A 25727-nucleotide genomic window follows, 5' to 3' on the forward strand; every position below is an offset into this window, starting at 1 on the left:
TTATTCATTAATTTGCTGTGTGCTCTATATGTAATATTTGAAGGGATTTAAACATTCTAATGGGTTCCCCAAATTCATAACAGCCCTCAAGAGGAAACCATAACAACAATGTGGCCCGCGGAAAAGGAAGCTAAAAGCTAGCACTGTGCTGACCGGCTGTTCTAAATTTAGATACGGTCTTGAGCGATCTCGTCTTTTGAATAAACGCTGGGTATTTACTATTTTGACGCTTTTTGACTTATTGTTTTTATTGGAAACCATAATTTTCCTTAATAAACCGTAACTCTGAATGGGATAATGAAAACCATACTCATTAGGCAAAACCGGAGTAGTTGGCAGGTATGCATATAATGATAAATAGAGCAGCTGCCACAAAAAAATAAAATAAAACAAAACAAATGTTGATTCATGTTGATCAACGTACAGTCCATTCAAGGACAACCGACGCCTTTCGGACAAGTTGTGTCCATAATTTGTAAAATCACTTCAAATGACTTCTACTGAGCGTATTTTACAAATATTCCACCGCATATAGCTATATTTTACGTTTTAAGACTCGCGCTGAATATTCAGCAAGTCTTGTTTTCGAGTTTATGACGATCCCCACGTGACATCACGTTTGGAACGCCACTGACCAAGAAAGTGACACACAATGCATTTTGCGGTACTTTGTTTGGTCTGAAAACTTTGTGTTGATCCGTGTTGAAGGAAAACACATAAATAACGCGATGGTGAATCGTTGTGTGTTGCACCAAGACTACTATTTGATACTAGTTGACACACATTCCAAGCAGACAAATCAGCCCATTTCCAAAGGGGCTTGGGCGCCATCTTGTGCATTTTCTGAGACTCTACATTGGAGTCCTGACACCTCAAATTGACATGGTAGGACTCCTTTAATCGATTGCAAACATTTATGCTCAGAACTGTTTGAATCATATTCATAACTGGATGAGTCACAAGAAAGCATCTTCTCCGAATCTGAAGCCATTGTCTTGGCGTGACGTCACGAATTAGGGGCGGGACTTTCTGAAAATCCCCAATTCGCAGCTCAATTTGTTGCAGTTTTAGCACACTTAGTCATTTTTATTGGTGTTTTGCATTTCACTAAAAATATCAGCCTGCGTGTTTTGGGTATTTTCGATGCTATAAAACGTTTTTCTGATGTCAGTTCGGAAACAAAAAAATGGTGTCGGTTGTCATTTAAAAAAAAGTTGACATGGTTTGAAAGTTGTAAAGGTTAACAACATCACGACGTACACGAGCTTGGCTTTAATTAAGAGCGCACCCAATTAACCCTCAGCCAATCGGATGCCGCCAGGCCAGGCGCACCGCTCACCTCCGCAATATCGCACGCTCTCGGCAGAACGCTGATGGTTAATTAATGTCGCCTCCCCGCAGACTCCTGTTGCCAAACTTTGTGACTTTTTACACCGAAAGCGATGTACAGAGGGGGCGGAGTAACAGTCCGCGTTATAGAAGAAACTTTTTCCTTCAAATTGATCGGAAGATCTTGCTCAGTTGGTAAAATATTACGACAACAACGATGTTTTCAATGATAACCAAGATTAAAAAAAACATGTTTTCTAATTCTCCATAGTAATTTTTTTCTTGTAAAGTGACCAAGAAATCTTGGAGCGCTAAAGACGCAGTGTCCAGCAAAATAAATAAATAAATAAACGTCAGACATTTTGACGCGACGTTGTTTCTCTGCGGACTCTGAGATAAAAGACACACTGAGCTATGTTAAGAATTGTGTTCACGTACGTGTTTTGACCAAATCTCACCACGCAATGTGCGTAAAAATAACAAACAAATAAATTGTGATAGAAATTGTTAAATAAATACTTTAATAATACACCGCAGTACATATTGAGAGCGCATTGAGAATATTTCATTGATTTTTATGGGCTTATGGAACGACTAAAGCGCAGTTTAAAAAACTGTGCGTCAAACTGGACGAAATCTAACAAATCACAGAAAGGGAGAACAACGAGCATTAACCATTTTATTTTTCTTGTTTTGAGTAAAGCCAAAAGAAACCTGTTCAAATTGCACATGAAAAAATGGGTGTGTCCGAGAGAGACCTTCTTATTCCCAAACACCTATTCAATACTTCACAAGCAGAATTGAAGACGTACTTCCAAATGATACAGGCTTGATCAATGCACACAGAAAAACAAATAATAATAAATAAATAAAGAAACTCGCACGTCTATCTGTGGCTTGCAAAACCCCGTGAACATCATCGATGCAGATTCCTTAATGCGTTTGCATAAAAAATTTCCTAGCTGGGTTTCCTTTTGATTTGCAATCGCAGCCGGTATCACGGGAAAAAGATTTTAATTTGTCAACAAAAAAAAAACAGGATGCATTCAAAAAAAAAAAAAAAAAAAAATCCACCAAACTCACTTTCTATGGTCAAAATTGTCGGATACCAGACAAACTGCGCCCATCCCCCCCAAAAAAAAAAGGGTCATGTTAGCTGCTTGTAAGCAACGAAGCAAAAGTACAAATGTGATTTTCCACTCGCTTTATTTGGTTTTGGTGGAAATCATATACAGTGATGCCTCGGTTTACGAACCCCTTGGCTTACAAACTTTTTGGTTTATGAATGTTAAATTTCTGAACATTTTACCTTGGCATACAAACTATTTTTTGGGAGCTGCAGCAATGAGCGATGTGTTGTTCGCGAACAAGCCCGTTCTCCTCAAATAAAATGGCAGCCGGCTTGTTTTGGTCCTCTATTCCCCACCCCCTGTCGTCGATTAAAGCCACGTGATTGGTCAAGAACGCAGCAGCGAGGGAGGGGGGGGTTTATAGACAGAGAGCCAGTGAAGCCATTCTCCAAAAAAGAAAATGGCTGCCGACATTTTTTTTGTCCTATACTCCACGCCCCCAGTCGTCGGTTAAAGCCACGTGATTGGTCAAAAACGTTGCAGTGAGGTGGTTTAAAAATTAAAGAGACAGGCAGAAGACAGAGAGTGACAAAATGGATAGAAAACAGTGAAATATGGACGTGTTTCAACTTTGATAGGCTAAAATTCCCATCAATCAGGCTCCACAAATAACCCGCACTAGCCATCAGTTCAATTTGAAATGAAAAGACAAACAAGGTAAGCAGCTATTCATGATGTTTCTAGTGTGTCTGCTTGCATCTGTTGCTGTTGCAATATCACAACTTCCAAGATGTACAGCCCAGAGCTCCTTGACACACTTTATGTAAAAAGGTATCCATTGCATCAAGCCATCAACGACCATCACAAATATAAATAAAATGAATTTATTCTAGAGTACAGTTTATTTCTTTAATTATAATACCATAGCACATTTATTATACATGAAATAAGGTATATTTTGTGTAGTTTTAAGGCTTAGAAAATTAGAAAGGACAAAATTATGTTTTATGGGGACCTGGGAACGGATTATTCTCATTTTAATGGTTTCCTATGGGAAATTAATGTTTGGGATACACACTTTTCGCCTTACACACTCTGTCTGGGAACCAATTAAGTTCGTAAGCGAAGGTATCACCGTATTTCCTATTTCATTTGAGATGATTTTTTTCCGAGGCCCCGGGGGCGGAGGTAGATCCCCGGACCCCAAGGAAACAAGACAGAACCAAAAACTGAAGCCATTGAGGGTCCAGGAAATGGACTCTCAATGGACAATGTAGTGTTGAGTGATGGCTAGCAATCAATTTTTGTTTTTTTATATCAATAAGATCCGATACAGTAAGCAGGACATAGACTGAGCCCAACAAAAATTAAAGACTTTGAGTTACAGGGGTACACGAGTTACAGTTTCAAGACGTATAATATATATATATTTTTTTAAATTCTTATTAACTCATTCACTGCCAGACAATGTGCAAAAATGTGTCCACTCCAGTGCCAGGGTTTTTGTCATTTTCACTCAAATTCCAGGACACGCATAATATTGAGTTTTAGGACTACATTAAAGGACAACCGACGTCCCCGGACACGTTGTGTCCATAATTTGTAAAATCACTTCAAATGACTTCTACTGAGCGTATTTTAATAAGATCCCACCGCATATAGCTATATTTTACGTTTTAAGACTCATGCTGAATATTCAGGAAGTCTTGTTTTTGAGTTGGTGACGACTCCGTATGTGACGTCACGAAAGGACCACCCACTGACCGTGAAAAGGACGCATTGTCGCATTGTCCTTCCATCACGTCAATGTATTTTGCTGTAGTTGTTTGGTCTGGGGACATCGTGTTGCACCCAAAAGCCGCCAGAGGGCGTCCAAGCGCCATTTAAGAATTTATCAGCCTGTGGAAACGGAGGTGGCCACAGGATGTCGCCATTTTGTGCCTCTTTTTTTTGTGAGAGATTGTCCCCCAATGTTGCCTCAAAATGGTCCAAATAAATTATTTAATCGATTGCAAACATGTATGCTTTGCTCTTCAGAACTATTTGAATCATATTCATAACTGGATGTGTAACAAGAAAGCATATTCTCCGAATCTGAAGCCATTGTTTTGATTCACAAGCAATGCAAGACGTCTTTGCCAGAGGTCTGACCAGCGCTTGAACGGCACCCCCCGCCCCATGCAACTAAAAACAAAACCTGAACAAATCCGGGAATAGCGCTCCACGTTATGCTTTTCAATTCCCAAATAAATTCGGGAATGGCAGTGAATGAGCTAATATATTTTCATATCACAGTCACATTCATGAGAAGCTTTGTTTAGAAGCAAAGAAAGTGCAACACACGTTCTGGCAAAGAGTTGCGGCCACAAAGCAAAAGTCGTTGATTGTGACGCAACGTCGGAGCCAGCGCAAACCGACACAAGCCGACACAGCACGGAGCCCTGAAGTGATCGGACCGTACACATCAGATATCTCAAAACAGGAATTATTCATATATTGCAGGGGAGCAGTGGGGAGGGGTTCTGTACAACGGTAATTATTTGCAACGGAGGTCAGCGGGTTGTTCTCGGTTCCCAGTGGAACTTAATTCCGCAAGTTTTTTTTGGGGGGGTGATTATTCAACGATGGTACATTCATTAAATATGACAACATGTTATACTACTGTTCCCTGCATGATTTGGATGGATGGATTAATGGAGACATTCCAGCATTTAAACGTCGCCCAAATGGCCTAAATCAGTGATTCCCAACCTTGATTGAGCCAGGGCACGCATTTTGAAAAAAAAAAAGAAAAAAAAAACAGCCAACAGAAATGTCCCAAAAAGTGTCGACAATATGTCAATGATATATTTTCTGCCGTATAACATTTATCAAGATGATCTGTTCTATCAATTACAAGTCAAGAGCTTCGATAGATGATCGACGATGGGAAGATTTGTTCCAAATCAATCATTCTCTGGCCAATTTTGTGAAATATGAACATTTCCCGCCAGACCCTGAAAGACATCTCTCTAACATCCCTCGGCACATGCTGGTTGGGAACCACCGTCTTAAACAAGACATCCGTTGCGGGTGCTCGTCCAACCCGGTCTTCCATCTGAGGTGAATAAGATATTTGAGCAATGGACAGATGACTCAAGATGTAGTCTCAGCCGAATGGCAATCAGGAGCCGGTTCTTTACTGAGACGGACTAATTCCTGGGACAAAACCTCCATGTCCTAGAATAGAAGACAGACGGACCAAAATGTCTTGTTTTTCATCTGTTGGGAGGAGCGCGGGCGTGGGGGTGATGAAAAACTCTCCATAGCAGATGAGGAGGGGGCTGGGTGTGTCGTCCAGGAAATGGACTCGAAACCACAGTGATTTTTTTTTAACCACCTCAAAAACACTTAGCAGCTCTCCAAGTACAGTACCGTCATAATGATCAACATTAAAATAAAAAAGAGAGTCGGCCTGAAGCACAGGTGTCAAAGTCAAGGCCCGCGGGCCAAATCCGGCCCGCCACATCATTTTTTTCGGCCCGCGAAAGCAAATCAAACTTGTTAAATTCCATGATGATTGCTAAAATCTGAGCCAAATTGTCATATTTTTGGATGTCAACCACAATAAAAGTCATTATTCTTGGAGTTATTTATTAATTTGCTGTGTGCTCTATATGTAATATTTGAAGGGATTTAAACATTCTAATGGGTTCCCCAAATTCATAACGGCCCTCGAGAGGCAAAAAATGACTTTGACACCCCTGGCCTAAAGGGTCAGAAACATGAGAGCTTATTCCTGAGCACTTTAATATTATTATTTGCCACCATAGAGTTCAAAAGGAATGATTTGCAAAACATCTTTGACCTACGTTGAATAATAAATGCCATATAAATCGGGACACTGTGTTTGGACGAGCAATGCATCGAACATATTATATCAAGAATAATATATCAAAAATAACTTTGGTTATTCTTAGAAAAAGAGAAAGTACAGTTAAAATTAAAACATAATCTAAGTGAAAAGTAAAAATATCTACCGTCCTGTGTTAAAAATAAATAAATAAATGAAGAGATAAATAAATAAGCTGTAATTATCGTACCATTATGTGTGGAGATATAATGAAGACTGCCCAAAGGAAATAGAAATACACATTGAAGAATGATTAAAAAGTGTCACACGTAAATAAAAAAAAATCTTCAAAGAGACAATGTTGTTAAAGGACAACCGACGCCCTTAGAAAAGTTGTGTCCATAATTTGTCAAATCACTTCAAATGACTTCTACTGAGCGTATTTTACAAAGATTCCACGGCATATAGCTACATTTTACGTTTTAAGACTCGCGCCGAATATTCATGAAGTCGTGTTTTTGAGTTGGTGATGATTTCTGACGTTACGTCACGGAGGGAACGCCCCTGACCGAGAAAGCGACACACAATGCATTTTGCTGTACTTTGTTTGGTCTGAAAACTTCGTGTTGATCCGTGTTAATGGCAAAATTAGAAGGAAAACACAAATAACGTGATGGTGAATCGTTGTGTTTGCACCAAGACAGCTATTTGATATTCACAGACACAAATTCCCAGCAGACAAATCTGCCAATTTCCAACGGAGCTTGGGCGCCATCTTCTGCATTTTTTGGGTGCTGCATTGCTGTCATTGACGGCTTGAATTGATCTGGGAGGACTCCTTTAATCGATTGCAAACATTTCTGCTTTCCTCTTCAGAACTACTTGAATCATATTCATAACTGGATGAGTAACAAGAAAGCATCTTCTCCGAATCTGAAGCCATTGTTTTGATTCTCGAGCAAGGCAAGACATCTTGGCGTGACGTCACGAACAAGGGGGCGGGACCTTCGGAAACTGAAACTTTCTGAGGTCATTTTGAAGTAGTTTTGGGACACTTTAAGTCATTTTTATTGGTGTTCTTCATTTGACTAAAAATATCAGCCTGCGTGTTTTGGGTATTTTAGATGCTATAAAACGTTTTTCTGATGTCAGTTAGGAAACAAAAAAATGATGTCGGTTGTCCTTTAAAGTTAAATACAACTGAACTGTCCTGTTCTTGAAAAGTAAAATGGAAGTCATGACTGCACCTAATGACAATCATCTTTTCCTTTCAGCTTTTCCCTTCAGGGGGTCGCCACAGCGAATCAGTAACCTCCATCTTCAGAGGTATGATACGCATGTTTGTTTTGGCCAAGCTTTTCCGTCGGATGCCCTTCCTGACACAACCCTCTGTATTTATCCGGGCTTGGGACCGGCACAAGAAGACTTATGTCCCTTTGTGGCTACAGAACAAGCAACTCGCTCAGTAAAAGTCTTGTGATGACCGATTAGCACATCGCCCTCACAGTGCGTATCTCAAAATAGATAAATAAAATGAAGATTACACAGTTAGATCAGTCAGTTTATATAAAAAAAAAAATCAGGTGAATCAGAGAAAATGTATTAAGATAAATGAAAATTGTACCTAATTTAATGTTTTAAAACAGTTTCAGAATATTGATGGCAAGTGTAGTTCATAGATGAAAATCACCTGACCTATATAATATGAGTTAAAAACCAGGAGGTTCACAAGAGCACAGAGTTCAAAATGCTAACATTAGGAAATTGAATATGGAAATTGTCTGCGCAAGCACGTGTTGGGTTTTACCTTGTGAAGGTGCATGTTCTTAGTCAGCTGCTCCTCCAGCATATTCTGCAGCTTCTTGTTCATCTCACGGAGGTTCTCGTCCCCGGATTTGACAAGGTCCCTCAAGACGGAACTCAGACCTCCTCGGTCAACCTGAGCCGCTCCGTGAGCGCCCACCGCTCCACCTGAAACGTCTGGGTGCACCGGTGAAAGAGGAGACGCAAACAGGTAAAAGAAAAAACATATTGTTTTTTTAGAAGATATTTTTAAACAATTCAATTGTTACTTGGTTTACTGCAAATAAATAAAGAACAAATAATTTTTTTTTTTTATTAGTATTCATAATTAATTTTTAGTGCTTTAAAAAAATACAATAAATAAATAAATATTAACAAATAATATTACAAAAATTAATGCATTTAAATAGACTTTTTGCAATGCTTGGTTGACTTTTAATAAATAAAATTAAATTAATATAGTGGTTTCAACAGTGACATTTTAAGTCTTTATCTGTATGATTTTTTTGCACAATTTAAACGGTGACTTCATTTACAGCGAACAACAAAATTAGATCATTAAATTATTCTTTTTGTTATTTTACACCATTCATAATTAATTGAAGTGGTGAATTAAATTATGGAAAATAATACAAACACAATTCCATACTACCATAGAATTTTAAAAATAAATACATAAATCAATAGATAGATAGATAAATAAGTACAAACATAAATGTCTAGAAATGAATAAATAGATATGAATGCAATTAAATAGTCTCTTTAATGCTTGGTTGACATTTAATAAATAAAACAAAATTAATATGTTGGTTTCTACAAAGACATTTTTTTAATTATTATTTTTATTTATTTTATGATGTATATTTTTATGCATAATAATTGGTTGATGAATAGTGAAACAAAAAGGAAGTCAATCATCCTTTTTTCATTCGGCAAATCATCTGTTTGATTTGTTGAATTTAGGTGAGCTGTTAATCAATCTTAGAAAAGTTAATAAAATATAATAATTGGAAATAAACAATGTTTTGAAATAAATTAATTGACACTATTACAACAATTTGATTTAATTTTGCTATTTGGGAAAAACAGAACAATAGTTATTTGGTTTAGTGATCGTGTTCATTTTGATTCATGAGGAACGAATCGTAAAGCGAATTATTTTCCGTCTGCATTTGAAGCGAGATTGTCTGTGTGTTGGCCTGCGCTCACCTATGCGGCTGTCCATGACGTAAGTCTCGATAATGGCGCTCTTCCTGCAGATGTCCTCCGCCATGGACGAGCAGCTCACCTCCAAATGTTTCACCTGTCAATATTACGGCGGTGGGCGGTCACGTGACAGGGCCAGCGTCCAACGAGATGAGGCCAGGTCCGTTTTGCTCAAAACGGCGGCGAAACCAGCGATCAGTGGAACGGACCTTCTCCTCCAGCATCCATTTCTCCTGCTGGACCTCAGCGAGCCTCTGGAAGAGTTCACCCAGTTCGTCGTCGGACAGCTCGGCGGCACGCTGACACTGAGGACTTCCTCCTCCCGACTGGCGACAACGACAGAGGGAATAAATTATGCCCGTGGATCCCGTTGCTCGCCAATCGCCAGTCAGTTTCACCGCCATCCACCTTGCTCTGACTGCCGCCTTGGTTCTCCTTCATCACGTCTCGGTAGGAGAAGGACGAGACCGATGACGAGTCTCCCGTCTGCTGGGTGCGACTGGGGCTGTTGATCTCAGACAAGACCAGCTCCTCCAGACCTGCGGGAAGAAGAAGTGGCTTTTTTGTCAAAATAGCAACGTTAGATTGTCGTTGGCGTCTATCTAAACCAGTGGTCTCAAACACGCGGCCCGCGGGCCAAATGCGGCCCCCGAAAGAATATTTTGCGGCCCGCCTTGATATGAAAGATTAATGTTAGTGCGGCCCGCATGATTGATATGAATGAAACTTGTGTGTGGAGCTGAACAGGTAGGCAATAGAAGCCATGTTTTGGACAGTTCATGTTCAATATTTTATTTATGTTAAGAAAGTTAAAGGTTAAAGAACTGTGAATACAGACATTTGAAACTTTATTATAATAATTAGTTTTCCTGTGTTTTTTTTCAGTCGTCTGTATCTGCCTTATGATATTATAATCATTTGATTTATTTATTGCTGGTTAATTTATTTTTTATTCATTTTTTTATTTATTCATTTAATTCATTTTTTTGTATGATAAAAATACAGATTTTGACAACATTGGAATGTTTTATCTGTGCTTTTCTTGTGGAAATCCTGATGCGGCCCAGCCTCACCCAGACTCTGCCTCCAGCGGCCCCCGGGTCAATTAAGTTTAAGACCCCTGATCTAAATGCTCCGGGTGGGCTTCAGAGAGCAAAAGGCCGCTTCTCTGCCCAACTCTAAAAATTGTCATGTTTACTCTATGGGGCCGTAAAAAGTGACATTTTCACTTACCGCGCGAATGGAGGTGGCTTTATTTGCGTTCCTCTCTTTTGGTTCTTGATCGACTGGGTGGGAATTGCATTGACATCAAAATGCCACGATGTGATGAGATGTGCTTTTTTTTCCTCCCTTGAGCACACACATGTTGCACTATTTTGTAATTACAGTAGCTCTGATACTTTTTGTTCTTCTACTTTCTTCCTTTTGTAACTTTGCTGGTGTAAATTGGGAATTTGTCCATTGTGAGACAGAGTCATTACATTCTTCAGGAAAGGAGGATAGCAGTGAGCCGCCATCTTGAAAACATGGCAGAAAGTGCACAAAATGTGCCACAATCCAGAAATAAGCGCATTTTCAAGCAAAGGTTTTTTAAAAATTGGCCATTAGGTGACATTGCAGACGCCAGGGGCCGTCTGTACTCTCAAGTCAATACACAAAGGCCGCTTCAGTGCCTCCTTCCTTCCAATGAATATTACATTTTGAAAAATAGGGCTATTTTGGATGAAGACACACCCCTTTACAACCAAGACACGCCCTTTTAAAGGTACACACATCCATTTTACCACACAAAGATCCCTTGCACCTTTCACAACAGAAATGCCCCCGTTTGAAGAGGAAGGGGTCCCTCTGATTACAAGCTGACAACTGTTTGCACATTCGTCTCTGTTAAGTCAAACAGAAAAAAATAAAATTACAGTCAAACCTGGGTTCAATCAATGTCTGCTTTTTTTAATCATGATTAAATAATACAAACACGCCTGCTCACAATGGAACGCTACACTAGGATAACGCATCTGGCTCAATGAGATGCGACACAAGGAAGTGACATATTAGGAAGCGGAGGGGGGTCGTGTGGCACACTAATTGTTTGGTCGAAAAACCGAATTGGTTCAAGAACAGAGATTTCGTTAAAAAAAGCGAGGTTTAGCTGTACAAAAAAAAAAAACGACTGTTAGAATTTAATTCTTCTAAGAATAGAAATCAGCATCGGCCATCTTGGTTGGGCACACGACCAACTTCAGATTTCTGATTGTCAGCTTTATCCTATGTCCAGAAATGCTCTTTAAATATTTAACTGTCCTTATAGATTATACATCGTACTCTTTGTGTGTGTATGTGTTTGTAGTAGAGGGAATCAAAGCGCTGGATGAAATATTTAGGAGAAGGTTACAGAGTGAGGACCAGAAGCTCCTGATGAGTTGACATAATCCTGCTGAGCTTTTGGATTCTTTCTTAACTCAAGAAACAGACACACACACAAACTTCACAAAGTGTACCTGGCCAAGTCCAGAATTCTCACTCAAGAGGGCTCTAATAAAAAAAATAGTTTGAAAGGTTAATTCTCAATTAGGAGGACATGACTGTCATCACAGTATCCACCTCCAAAAGAACCTGAACGGAAAGTTGGAGATTTGGGTCTTGTTTTGGGCAAAAGCTTGTTTTTTTTGTCTGCAGCCATCAGACAACGTTGGCGCAGCACGGCGATGTTTGGACATCCTTTCAAGGATTTGTTGTGGAAAAAAGAGGTGTGGGCGGTAGTTCGCTTTTTGGTTTTTTTTTAAGCGATTGCAAGGTGCTTAGAGTTGTACCTGTTCTGCTCTTGCTGTTAGTTAGGATTTCTTGAAGTCTCTCTTGCAATTTGTCTGCTCGCTTCCTTTCCAGCTGCAACTGCCTCTTTAAGTCCTTCAACTAGAAAGGTGCGCACGCACGCACACACACACACACACACACACACACACACACACACACACTAAAATAAATCGGCAAATATTGACTTTTTTTGCTATGGCAAAATAGAGACAAAAATTCCACCTGGCAAAGTCATTTTAAGAGATTATTGAAATGAAATGCCATTTTATATATATTTTGGCCTTACAATGTTCAGAAATAAACTAATTTTGTTTGTTTTTCTTTAGACACTAAATACAAAAACAAGCAAAAAGGACTAAATTTACAATCATTGTGCCAAAAACGGATAATTATGGCAAATCTGAGAAAAAAATCCACCCTGCAAAGTAATTTTAAGAGATTACGAAAATGAAACGCTGTTTTATATATATATATATATATATATATATATATATATATATATATATATATATATATATATATATATATATATATATATATATATATATATATATATATATATATACGTGTATATATATTGGCCTTAAAATTTTTAGATATTTTTTTAAACACTAAATACAAAAACAAGCAAAAAAAACGCAACATTTTCTATTTCTGATCATTGTGCCCAAAATGGAAAATTGTGGCGAAATTGAGAAAAAAATTCTCCCTGACAAAGTAATTTTAAGAGATTATTAAATGCTGTTTTATATAAATTTAAGTCTTAGCATTTTCAAAAATGAGCAAAAAAAAAAGCCAAATTTTCAATTTCTTTTCATTGTTCCAAGAATCTGAAAATTATGGCAAAATTGGAAAAAAAACGTAAAGTAATTTTAAGAGATTATTGAAACGAAATGCTGTTTTATTTATCCTAGTATGCACTGTGCACTACTTATTCTACTTAGTGTGGGGGTGGGGGGGTGGAGTCGGTGGCTACTGACAGTAGTTGTGAGACCTGTTGTGGCTCAATATGACTTCACATATAAGGCGCAGGGTCACCTTTAGAAGAAAATGAAAGATTATGGGTGCGCCTTTTACACTGGAAAATACAGTAACCTGCAGTACCTCCATAACGTATTCCCAGCATTTCACTTTTTTTTTCCACACAGCCCAATACCGCATTCCCAAAACACACTAAATCCTTCATTCGGTGCGATTGTGAGTGTGAATCGGTGTTTGTTTACGTGTGGAATTTAAAGGGATAAAAACAAACCAAAAAAAATGCATGTACTCAATTTTGCTCTAAGCCTGTTACAACAAAAGGCAGGAAAAATAGTGAAGCGCATCATCTCAGTCCAAACAAAAGGATGTGCCTTTTTTTTCCTCTGTGGTGACGCTTTTGGCTGTCTCTCATCCGTCTTATCACACGCACGAGCGCGTGCATGTTAACTCTTACACAAAGAAAGGCTCACCGCTGCGCTTCCTTTCTTCTCTAAAATTCGCTGCCCATCCACGGTGTCTTTGATTTCCTGCGGAAACGCAAGACGATGTCTCGGGTAAACGGTTTTATTTAGACAGATTTGGCACGGTATTGCCCGAATGTTTCAAGATACAACAATAAAGTGATAATGAATACACTGACCTGCTTGAGTTTGACGATGGCGCCATAGTGTTCATCTCGCTGATTCTGGATTTCCACCAGCTGCCCGTGGACCACTTCCGCCTCTGCCTGCTTCGCCTGAGATGAGCACGCATGACAACAAGCAGCTCTCAATGTCGGGAAACAGGGTTTGTCCTTCTTCCTGATTTGCATAACCGGTGCATTTGCGTCAATGCGCCATGCATTTTCGAACCCGGGGACACCCTGAACAGGTTGCTAGCCCATCCCAAGGGGAGACATAAGTCGAGCATCAACCGTCCACGATTACAATCACGTCAGGGGACAATTTAGAACGTTTTTTTAACTCGTCGTGCATGTTTTTGGAATATGATGAAATCGGAATACTTGCAGAAAACCAACGCAGGCCAAGAAGAACCTCGAATAATTGTATTTGACACTTTTTAAAGAGAGGGGGAAAAAAGAGAATATTCTACACCTAAAATCTAAAAAAAAATATTTTTAAGTTTCGACACTGAAGCTTGCTAGATAGCAACATACCTGGAGAAAACCCACACAAGCACGGGGGAGGACATGCAAACTTCAAAAAGAAAGGCCGGAGCCGGGATCGAATGCCCAAAATATTTCATTCATAATTGAAATCATAGATCATATTACATCATGCATATAAAAACTTTAGTGATTTACCTATTACAGGCACTGCACACACACACACACATACCCACACATGCGCGCGTGCACACACACACACACACACACACACACACACACGCACACACAAACGCACACACACACGCGCACACACACACACACACACACACACACACACACACACACACACACACACACACACACACACACACACACACACACACACACACACACACACACACACACACACACACACACACACACACACACACACACACACACACACACACACACACACAGTCCCATTCTACCTGTAGATCAAGTATGTGTTGGTCCTGTAGAGTTTTGATCCCCTCCCGATGGTCCAGCGTCAACTTGTCCGTGTTTTGCTGCTCGCACGCACGCACACAGTGACAAGAAACGTCAGTTTATATCACACGAGAGAAGGTCTCAACACACACACACAAAATATTTTTTTATGTAAATGAGGTCATTAGATGTTGTGCCTCTTGGACTCAATTCTGATTGATCACATCGACCAGCTGTGTTTATAGATGGTTGCTATGGAAACCTGTTGAGATAAGTCAAACTGTCCGTGTAGCTCAAGGAAAAATGACTTAACAAATGTTTTAGATTGTTTAACATCATGAAATTAAGCAAAAATTAAGCAAGCCAAATGCTTTTTAAAAGAATGAAGCTGTTTTGGTTCATATGAAACATGCAGATCAAAATTGAACGGACATTGAAAATTCAATATTCATTTAACTTCCTTTTTGTTCACATTTTCCTGAACATTCTTGTTACAATATAAAGATATATATTTTTATTCTTTTGTTGATTGTTGCCATTTTAGAAAAAAAATAATTGAAATTTACTATTGTAGATTTTTTTATTTAGAAAATAGCCATTTTAGAATTGTTTTTAAATTTAGAAAATCGACATTTTACAATAAAATAATTTAATTGCCATTTTCAAAATTGGGGGGGCTCATCCTGAGACTATAAAGTTTCCTTGACAGTAAATGAAATGTATTATTATCATCATTAAGTCAAATATACTACAGTAAAGTCTCGTTATATCGATATCGGATATATCGATAGTCCCGGTTATATCGATACTATTTCTATGCACGCACGGAGAAAATTACATGCAAACAGGATCGGATATATCGATAGTCCCGGTTATATCGATATTTTTTCGGACTCCCTTGAATATCGATATAACGAGACTTTACTGTAATTTGCTCTAATTGCGCCTCTAGATGACAGCACTTGGCAGACGCAAATAACAGCGCAACTGACCAATGTCTTCATTCTACATGTGGGCCAGACGTGATTGATTTTATCATAAATAGAAATTTTGATGCGTATTGCGATTTGTGCTATATCAATGCATTTGCCTAACCGGCGTTGACGTGAGCTACGCTTTACAAGAATTTCTGCGTGACTGTGTTTGTATTTGACTGGTCTGTCTCTTTTCTCAATTCAATCTCCGCCCCATACCCACCTGGGCCTCGTCGAGCCGGCGTTCAAACCATCCTTTGGTTTCTTCCATGGACTGCAGCTGACTGTGGAGTTCTTGTACTTTGGCTTGAAGGTTCTCCAGCTCTTTGCTGCGAGCCTGAAGCAGCAAAAGATTGCACTGTAATCCCCCTTAAATCTTGTCATTCTTCTTCTAGTTCACCTTTTCGTCTCGGAGCTGTTGCCGGATGTCCTCCTCTGAGCGATTTTTCTCCTCGTGAAGACCTCGGAGTTCCTTCTCATAGCGGGCCCTCACGCCGAGGACCTGCAGGAGCGAAGAGTGAGGAAACAGAATGGGAAGAAATAAGCCAAAACTTCTTTTGTAAAATCTATGACAATGAAAAGCATTGCGGAGGAGAGTTTCCGAGTCTCGAGGGCACTCCTGGAGGAAACGTGATGGGGACTGCAGAGCTCTCACCTCCTTCTCCTGCTTTAGTTTGAGGTCTGACAGCGCCTCCTTGTGGTTGGACGTCTCCTGGTTTAGCTGAATGGCCATCGTATCTAACATGGCCTTCCTTTTCTCTGCCGTCTATATGCAATCATCCATCACAGAGAGATACACACACACACACACACACACACACACATACACAAAACAGCTGGTGTTTCGAGTGTTGTCATGAAAGGAATAGTCCAACTCTTTGTCTACATACTTTTGTTTTACAATACGTCTGTGTAAAATCTCAGTCGTACAAGAGTGGTCCATCGATGAAAAGGATGACTGAAGAAACCTTTTTACCTTTGTTTTACAGTGTATTTTGTTTATAATCCATAATAGCTTGTGGACCAAATCCGCCCATCGCCAATATTCACTGAGTGAGTATGTACAGCACAAGTGCAACGGTAGGTGTGGTCGATCGACAAAGCACATACATTTGTATTTACAGTAAAGTCTCGTTATATCGATATCGGATATATCGATAGTCCCGGTTATATCGATACTATTTCTATGCACGCACGGAGAAAATTACATGCAAACAGGGTCGGATATATCGATAGTCCCGGTTATATCGATATTTTTTCGGACTCCCTTGAATATCGATATAACGAGACTTTACTGTATTTATTTATTTATTTATTGTTTCACATTTACTATGTATTATTTTTATTAGTATCATTTGTTTATTTATTTTATGTATGTATTTATGTAATGTATTTATTTGGATTGGATTGGATATGCCTTTATTAGTCTCACAGTGGAGAAATTTACATTTCACTTTTCATTTGGTTGATGTATTTATGTATTTATTTATAGTTTCTTATGTACTAAGTATTATTTTTAATTTGTATTATTTGTTTATTTATTTTATGTATGTATTTATTTGTAGAGTGAACGCTGGCGCGAATGGCTGCCGCTGCTCACCCACACGAAAAAAAAATCTTGTGACTAACGTGTCCTTTAGTTTTCAAAGGCGCTTAGAAATTAAATGTATTATTATTTATTTATGTTATGTATTTGTTTGTTTTCTTTATTCATGTATTTATTTATTTATTTATTTATTCATATGTTGAATTATTTATTTAAGTATTTATTTGTATATTTAGTTATATACTGTATTTGTGTTTGTTTTTTATTCATAAATTTGTGTTTATGTATTTATTTGTGTATTGGTTTATCCATGTACCTATTATTTTTTTATCAATCCAATTATTTGTTTATCTGTTTGACACGCCTTCTGTTCAACAGTTGACACGCCGCCTGGTGACCCGTCTGACTTATGTGCTTGAGCGTGTGCATGTGTCTGTGTGTGTATACCTTCTTGCTCTCTTCCAGCTCCCTCAGCAGCTTCTCCTTTTCTTGTCCTTCTTCTGTTAATTGCTCCAGCAACTTCCTGTTTGCAAAATTTGACTCCTGCAGGCGGGACAGTCAAGGAAGGAGAGAAAGTCTGTATTCATTTAGTTGCAAGAAAACGTTATGTGCGCGCTCTGAAATGCGTTACATTTCTAAAATTAAAATTTCTAAAAAAAAAAGCAAAAATAACCAATAACAAAAACGGTAATGGCATCGGCGGTTCCTTTCATCATTTTGCTGCTGTGAAATGTCAATTTCTCCACTGTGAGACTAATAAAGGCAAATCCAAAGTCTATTGAAGGCCTATGTCACCTGCAGCTGGGAATCAAGATCATCCCTCTGGGCCAGAAGTTTCTCCTTCTCCGCTCGACTCTGCTGCAGTTCGGCCGCCTGCGCCTCCTGCTGCTCTCGCAGCAAGTTGACCTCCTGCATTTTGCTCGTTTGAATCTGCAATCAACGGTTAAACCGGTTTCAGAGATTTTTACCGTTGCGCAGAAGAAGAACTTCAGGAATGGAACAGAGCTTGAAGATGGGAACATGCAAAACGCCGGTGAGATCTTGGCGTGTATTTTTATCTCGTATTTTTCAAGGGCTGGGCGCTTATTATTTATTTGTTTTTCTGAGTTTCTTCTTGCTGTTTACCTGTTCTAGAGCGGCTAAGTTAGTTCTCAGAGCATCGTTCTCCTGCAGGATGTTGTCCACCTGCTCCTGACTCACTGCGCTCTGACTTGCTACCTGCAGTGTCGGCGCATCACCAGAATAGAGTAACAAAGGCAGAGCAAGTGAGTGGGAGTTGGGGGGGGACAGAAAAAACACCCAATAAAGGTGGGCTGACCTGATCTTTGAGAGCGTTCACAGCCAGCTGATGTTCTTTGTCACTGGACTGAAACTTCTCCCTCAACTCTGTTGTCACCTGCCGCGGAGGACAAACAACTTGCGTGACCTTTCGCATCGCCAGGATAACAACATGGCCGGGTTGACGGTTAGACATTGCCCTCGCACCTGATTGGCTGCTGCCAAATCCGACTGAAGCTTCTGCATTCGAATGTTCATCAACTTGAGCTCCTCCTCGTGCCTCTGGTTGATCTCTTCAATCTTTGTCCTGCAGATATTTTTTTGCCAAATGTTAAACCGTGGACATGTTTTGGAGTGGTCACAATGATGCGTTGCTCTGACCTGCTGTCATTGTACAAGACTTCCTTCTCTGCCTGAAGACGCTGGAAACTGCAACAAATGACAAACATTGGAAAGAATCACTACCCCCCATGAGTGCAGTTTAGTTTGATAATGTGTCCGTTGTATGCACCACATACATAGACCAGCACACTATTTGGCAAGTCAAATTTGGTGACTTGGTTATGAAGCACCGCCCCCAACGCCAGTAATACACGCCATAATCCATGCATTTTTTTAACCTCAAGCACCCAACAAATACCCACTCCATAGCTGCCCCCACCCCCAAAATTGAAACCCACATCAGTCATTGGCTCAAAAGCGACAAATACGTCTCACCTCTCTTGTTTCTTCCTGAACTTGTCCGACAGCTGAAAGACAAACGTTACGTCAGTCCAGGAACCGTCAAGACTGGTTGAGGCACACCTGAGCATTTACCTTTGACAATTCATCCTGCAGTTTGGCGACCTCGTCCTGTTTGGTCACCTGCACGTCAATTGGATAAAGACTTGAAGTCACATGACAACAGACATCGTCTTTACTCACATGAGGATGAGAACATGACGATGATTGATTTGAGGGGGGGGGGGTCAATTGGTAATGGGAAAATGAAGCTTCGCAAAGCGCTTGTGATATTTTTTTACTCCTCCGGATGGTGCTCTTGGTTTAAATATGAAGGTTTGTGCAAAGAAAATGTCTTCAAAATCCACTGCATCTTTAAACCAATCAGAAGAATCAGAATCAGAATACCTTTATTCGTCCCGCAATGGGGAAATTTGCAAAGAGTGCCATCTAGAGAAGTCACAAACTATAAATGCTTCATGAAGCCTCACTTGCCCATCACTACTGTCAATGGCAGTTGAATGACAGGTAGCGAGCGGTAAGTGTGCGTGTGTACCTCCAGATGGCGCAGTTGCTCCCTCAGCAGCCTCTTCTCCTCCGTCTGGGTGTTCAGGGCGACCTCCAGCTCTGCTCCAAAGCAGTGAGTTATTGGACACAGTGCGGCTGACCAGCCTAGCGCTGAGTGCTTAGCTACAATCTCCTCTACGCTCTTCTCTGACAGGCCTAAAGGGGGATGGGGAGGGCGCCGCACACAGCAGGGGCAGTCTGACAGTTAGTGTGCCAGATATACAATAAAGCATTATCACCATCTCCGAGGTCGGGGATGGAGTGTGTCTGCCTTGTAAAGGCATTGACGGTGGTCACGATTGTGCTGTGGTCAAGCCAAATAACCCGAAATCTTTTTCCGTTATTTAAATGATCGCAACGCGATAACAATCGAGCATCGTGTTTGTCGTCAACTTGAAGCCATAGTGCGGCTTTGTTTTGCCACTGCAGATGACTCTGGTGGCATTTTAGCACACCTGGTGGATTTGAAATCACTACAAGGTTCTAACTACTGTGCAGTCCAACAGCTTTTGGCTATCGTTGAAATACTTCAAAAGGTTCTCACCGTGTAACCGTGTTTTTTCCAGCTGAGTTTGGTTCTGCAAAATGGAAGGAAAAAAAAAATGTCTCCATAGAAACTTAACTCAGACGGCGTCCTTGCCAATCACCTGCTGCCCACTCACACTGCCCATTTCTGTTGCGGACTCCTCGACTTTATCAGAAACGCCGTTGGCACTCGCTGACTGGTCTGGCTGTGAGGTAGCATTTTGGTCACCCTGAGAAAGTGCAGATCTCGGCTGCTCCTGAAGAGCTGGACGGAGAACGACACAAGTCACATGGACCTCCAGAGTCAAAAACATAGCTGAATGTTACTTGAAAGGAGACAGAATATATTTCGGAAGATTTTTGCTAATAAGGCATTTTAGATTTTGTGGAGCATCTAGCTTTAATATTGATTTTATCCGCTCCACTTATTGTAATTTAAAGTCCGCGTACCGTTATTCCTTCTCCAGACCGCCACCCAAGATCCGATTTTTAGCGCATCCAGGTTAAAACCAGACCCCTCATTTGTAGTTTCTATTGTACAGTGACAGAGCACATGAAATTTAAATTTGGGCAGATGGATTGAAGCCACATTCCGCAGATAGTTTGATAGGACATAAAACACGACACGTGTCAAATGACGCCCGCTTTAGCAACCTGTCAGACAAGTCAAGCAAATTCTAAAAATGAAACAAAAATTATGCATTTTAGAAAAAAAATAAATTACTCAAAAAAAAATCCAAAATAAATATTATAACATTTTTTTTTATTTCAATTAATCAACCAATTAATTATTAGTAACTAATGAACAAATTCATTGTTTCTTAGCAAATTAACTAGACGAATAATTAAAAAAATACAATAAGTAGTTAACTCATTCCTTGTTCTGTAGCCACAAGTGGACACAAGCCAGTGTCTTATTGTGCCGGTCCCAAGCCCGGACAAATACACAGGGTTGTGTCAGGATGGCCATCCGACGTAAAAGCCTGGCCAAAACAAACATGCCAATCAAACCTCTGAAGATGGAGGACACTGATTCGCTGTGGCGACCCCTTGAATGGAGAAGCCGAAAGGAAAAGAAGTTAACTCATTCACTGCCAGACGTGCAAAAATGTTTCAACTCCAGTGCCAGGGTTTTTGTCATTGTCACTCAAATTCCAGGACCAACAGATATTGAGTTTTAGGACTACATAAAATTCAGCAGCGTAAGAAACCTTAGAATCTCTTCTTTCATCAGAAAAAAATAGAGTCAATTCCTAAATTATATGGGTCTGGAGTTATATGGGCTTGAAATGAGGATGGCTGTCCAAATTACAATGCAATACATACATATTGATTCATATAGCGCATTAACAACAGCTGAAGCGGTTACAATGCGCTAATATGGAAAAAAGAGAAATGCGGCCCCCTTGTGGAAGTGAAAAACATTGCCAGATGTCTGGCCAGCGCTTAATCGGCACAACAGGAAGAACAACTAAAACCCGAACAAATTCAGGAATGGCGCTCTACGTCATATTTTCAATTCCCAAATAAATTCGGGAACGGCAGTGGATGAGTGAATTATTTAGTTAACTAATTATTTAGTCAGCCGGTAAACAAACAAACAAACAAACAAACAAACAAATAAATAAATAAATAAATAAAGGGTGGACCGGTAGTCAAGTGGTTAGCACGCCGGCTTCACAGTGCAGAGGTCGCCGGTTCGCATCCCGCTCAGGCCTCCCTGTGTGGAGCTTGCATGTTCTCCCCGGGCCCACGTGGGTTCTCTCCGGGTCCTCCGGTTTCCTCCCACACTCCAAAAACATGCATGGCAGGCAGATTGACCACTCCAAATTGTCCTTAGGTGTGAGTGTGAGAGTAACTGTTGTTTGTCTTTTTGTGCCCTGCGATTGGCTGGCAACCAATTCAGGGTGTCCCCCGCCTCGTGCCCGAAAACAGCTGAGATAGGCACCAGCACCCCCGCGACCTTAATGAGGATTAAGCGGTACGAAAGATGGATGGATGGATAGATGGAAAGGCAGATAGATAGATAGATAGATAGATAGATAGATAGATAGATAGATAGATAGATAGATAGATAGATAGATAGATAGATAGATAGATAGATAGATAGATAGATAGATAGATAGATAGATAGATAGATAGATAGATAGATAGATAGATAGATAGATAGATAGATAGATAGATAGATAGATAGATAGATAGATAGATAGATAGATAGATAGATAAAAACCCTGTTCTGAAAACGAATTTAAACTAATATATATATAAAAACCAACCTTGCACTTTTTTCAGCAGCGTGGCGTTCTCAGCCTGGAGGCGCAGCAGCGCTTCATCAGCAAGACTTGAGGAGGTGCAGGGGCTCGGCCGCGAATCTGCGTCCCCGCCCTCTGCCTTCAGATGCCGGTTTTCTTGTTCCAGTTGCTCGATTTGCATACACAACTGGAAATGACCAGACAACGGGGATGGCAAATCCAGATCCGATCCCATTCATCCGTTTGAAGTCGACTCGGGCGCTACCTTGGAAAGTTCGGCCATGAGCGTGCTGTTCTGCAGTCGAAAATCTTCTTCCTGACTGTGAAGTTTCCCCTGAAGCATCTCATTCTCGCTCAACAGCGCTTCCACTTCCTGCAGATGGAATACTTTGACTTCATGGGTCCTTAATTAATTGGTGGGTGAAATATTACACAAGTGTTCTGGTATTATCATGTCGACGCTACTGTTGTGCTGCACATCTGTTGTGCTGCACATCTGTTGTGCTACTGTTTTAGCGGTATCGCGTGACTGTTGTGGAACTTCTGTTACACCATGTGAGTGGCGTGTTACTGTTGTCGTCGCCCATCTTTCACGACATGGGCTACGATGCCTCGAGACATCTGAAAATCCGCGACAAGACACTACGTTCGCCTTAGCTCAAAATCGGACAATTACAAAACTGTGGGCATGACCGACTCAAAAAGCTCAAGTTCATTCCGATATGGTAGTGTCAAAGGTCAACCACTAGAGGTGGGGTCTCATAACCATGGTAACAAAGAGATTACATACCTGAGCTCTTTTGCTCTTATTTAAAGCCTGCGGGCAGAAAAGCACACAAAAAAATGAAACCAAACTAATAATAATAATAATAATTCCTATATTGTGAAACAAGTTAAGATTTTCTGATCTTATAATAATAACAAGAAACCCTGTATTTGGCACAGTGGAGAATAACAATAATAATACTAATAACAAATGGTTACTTTCTGTGCTTTGACAAAATCTCTTTCCAACGCCACATTTTTCTGACGCAAGGAGGTCAGCTCTGAAAAATACACAGCAGGCGCGTCATTATTCTTCATCATCATCATCATCATCATCATCATCATTATCATCATCATCGTGTCACATGACCAAAAGACAAGTAGCAGCTTTGTTTACCAGCCGAGTTCTTCCTCAGCTCATCAGACAGCTGATAGTTTTGTGTCCTCAACTCCAGGAGCTGAGCCTGTGCGACACAAACGAAACACGTAATGCCAAGTCATGTGATTAGCATCGAGCTACTTTGTAGAGCTAGTGTACAATTAGTTTTTTTAAATACCCAACCTGAAATCGTTTTAACACTTCCCTTGTTGGGTGACATTGCACGAAACCGGGTGTCATATGTGACTGCTTTCTCATAATAAAACGTTTGGGGTTGATTGCTGTCGTCATGCAGATGTTTGTAGATGCTGACACAGCTAGCAAAGAGGGCAGTATTGACCACGCACGCCACCTCGTTGAACTCTGTCACATTATATCGATAACAACAATGACAAGAACGTGAATGCCGCTTTGCGTGTGTCACGGGGTTAATTAGGCGAAGATAACTACAGAGGCGTCGTGCCACCCCTTAGGGGGCTAACATTAGTTAGCATACAAAACGTTCACCCGGCAGCTTTGGGATAACGTCGACCGCAAACCGGCGCGGCGTGAGACGGGCTTGCCGTCGTGTTGTTCTTACCTGCATACGGTGAAACTCCTCCTCTGAAAGCGCCTGCGACATGATGCTGGCGGCTAGCGGGTCGCTAGGCTAAGCTAAAGCTAAGGGGGGAAAACGACGAGCTAGCAACAGAGATAGTATGAAGGGGAGACCGGGAGACAGAGCTCTCGCTCGTTCGTTTCTGCCCAAGTCCGGCATTCACCTGCCAACCTATGTGACATTATTTGGGGGTTTCACTATGTCTCCTTCACTTCGAAACAATCACATATTTGGCCATTTTCTGAAAGAAGACAGCCCCGTTTATTATGGTACAACACGATGGAGACAAGGAGTGCTCACCGGTGTGTCATTAGTGATAATAAGGCTGGTGACGTCATACATATTCAGGAAGCAGCAGTGCAGTACAGGTATACACAAACAACAATGACCACTGCCGTCCACATTTTACTGCTTTTGAGTGATTTGTCCTCACTTTCATAAACAATTTCCTTTGGGTGTCTACACACATCTGAAACAAACCCATATTGGTACCCTGCCTGGTAATACACTATTATTCCAACAGTATAACAATAGTATTCATACCACAACACGACTACAACAGTAGTGCAACACTATCACAACAGTGCTACAACAGTACAATGGTAGGATAAGCAGGAGGGCAGTACTACCACAATACTATCAATTATAATAGTAACATGCTACCAGAACAGTACCCAAAGATAGGCATGCTACTACAACATGGTGCAATGGTTCAATGCACAGCCGTCTCGAAGTGTCCTTGAGCAAGACACCAAAGCCTAAATTGCTCCCGATGCCGATTCATAAGTTAGTTAATGCGGTCACAGAACGAACCACTTTGAGTACCAAAAGTTAAAAACAAACAACAGCCCAGCACACATCTACGACAACAAAATTAACCACAGATTGCTGCTCTGAGCAGATGACAAACCATCCATCCATTTTCAACACTGCCTATTCCTGAACAGGGTAGCAGCAGGTAGACTAAACCCTAAACTGGTCACCACCCAATCGCAGATCAACAAACATTCTCACCCACATCCACACACTGAGTGGTAATTGATCCCACTAGTGATGTGTCGTTCGCAAACGAGCCAGTATCTGTAGTGAACAAAAAGAGCCGGAAATGGGAGTCAACTTTTTTTTCCTCTATTCCTCACCTCCAGCCTTCGGTTAATGCCGCACGTGATTGGTCAAGATCCGGTGTAGAGGAGCGACGGGAGAATTACAGACACTCAGCAGTGAGGAAAACTAGGAAGGGTTAGAGCAGGTGTTGGGAACCTATGGCTCGCGAGGCATATATGGTTTTTCTTTTGATGATTGCATCTGGCTCGCCGATAAAACTAAATACGTACATATTCTCGCCTTTTCACTGTTCATTTCCTGTTTGGGCGGCAGTTGGCGGAAAGCGCAATTTTAATTGGAATATACTGACCTATGGCCATTGATGTCGAAACAGGTAAAGACCCCCTTTTAAATACGCCTGACGAGTAAAAAAATGATGAGTAGACTTCAAGTTGAATGGACGGAAGGATT

At 40.6% G+C, this 25727-nt stretch overlaps 1 protein-coding gene across 4 annotated transcripts; it reads right to left on the reverse strand.

The window, feature by feature from the left end:
• Positions 1-1994: 1994 nt before the first annotated feature.
• On the reverse strand, positions 1995-24469 carry gripap1 (GRIP1 associated protein 1). 4 transcript variants are annotated; one of them, XM_089006828.1, is made up of 29 exons: positions 24195-24469; positions 23633-23699; positions 23455-23516; positions 23261-23287; positions 22736-22843; positions 22495-22657; positions 20356-20483; positions 20238-20271; positions 19683-19753; positions 19223-19270; positions 19124-19155; positions 18788-18835; positions 18614-18713; positions 18447-18524; positions 18254-18346; positions 17924-18058; positions 17576-17671; positions 16238-16348; positions 15983-16084; positions 15806-15919; positions 14611-14688; positions 13673-13768; positions 13503-13559; positions 12051-12150; positions 9649-9779; positions 9450-9566; positions 9244-9337; positions 8039-8211; positions 1995-5618 (listed from the first exon to the last, which is right to left on the reverse strand). In XM_089006828.1, the coding sequence occupies exons 1-29, from the start codon at positions 24234-24236 to the stop codon at positions 5535-5537; spliced, it is 2589 nt and encodes an 862-aa protein (XP_088862954.1). In that variant the 5' UTR covers positions 24237-24469; the 3' UTR covers positions 1995-5534. The 4 variants fall into 4 exon arrangements, with proteins under 4 accessions (XP_088862954.1, XP_088862938.1, XP_088862929.1 ...); XM_089006812.1 differs by having other exon boundaries at positions 19683-19849; XM_089006803.1 differs by having other exon boundaries at positions 19683-19849; positions 20341-20483.
• Between the last annotated feature and the right edge of the window lie 1258 nt (positions 24470-25727).

The sequence above is a fragment of the Hippocampus bargibanti genome, linkage group LG01, assembly GCF_051943395.1.
Source record: "Hippocampus bargibanti isolate YZ-2025 linkage group LG01, ASM5194339v1, whole genome shotgun sequence".
Classification (NCBI taxonomy): Eukaryota; Metazoa; Chordata; class Actinopteri; order Syngnathiformes; family Syngnathidae; genus Hippocampus; species Hippocampus bargibanti.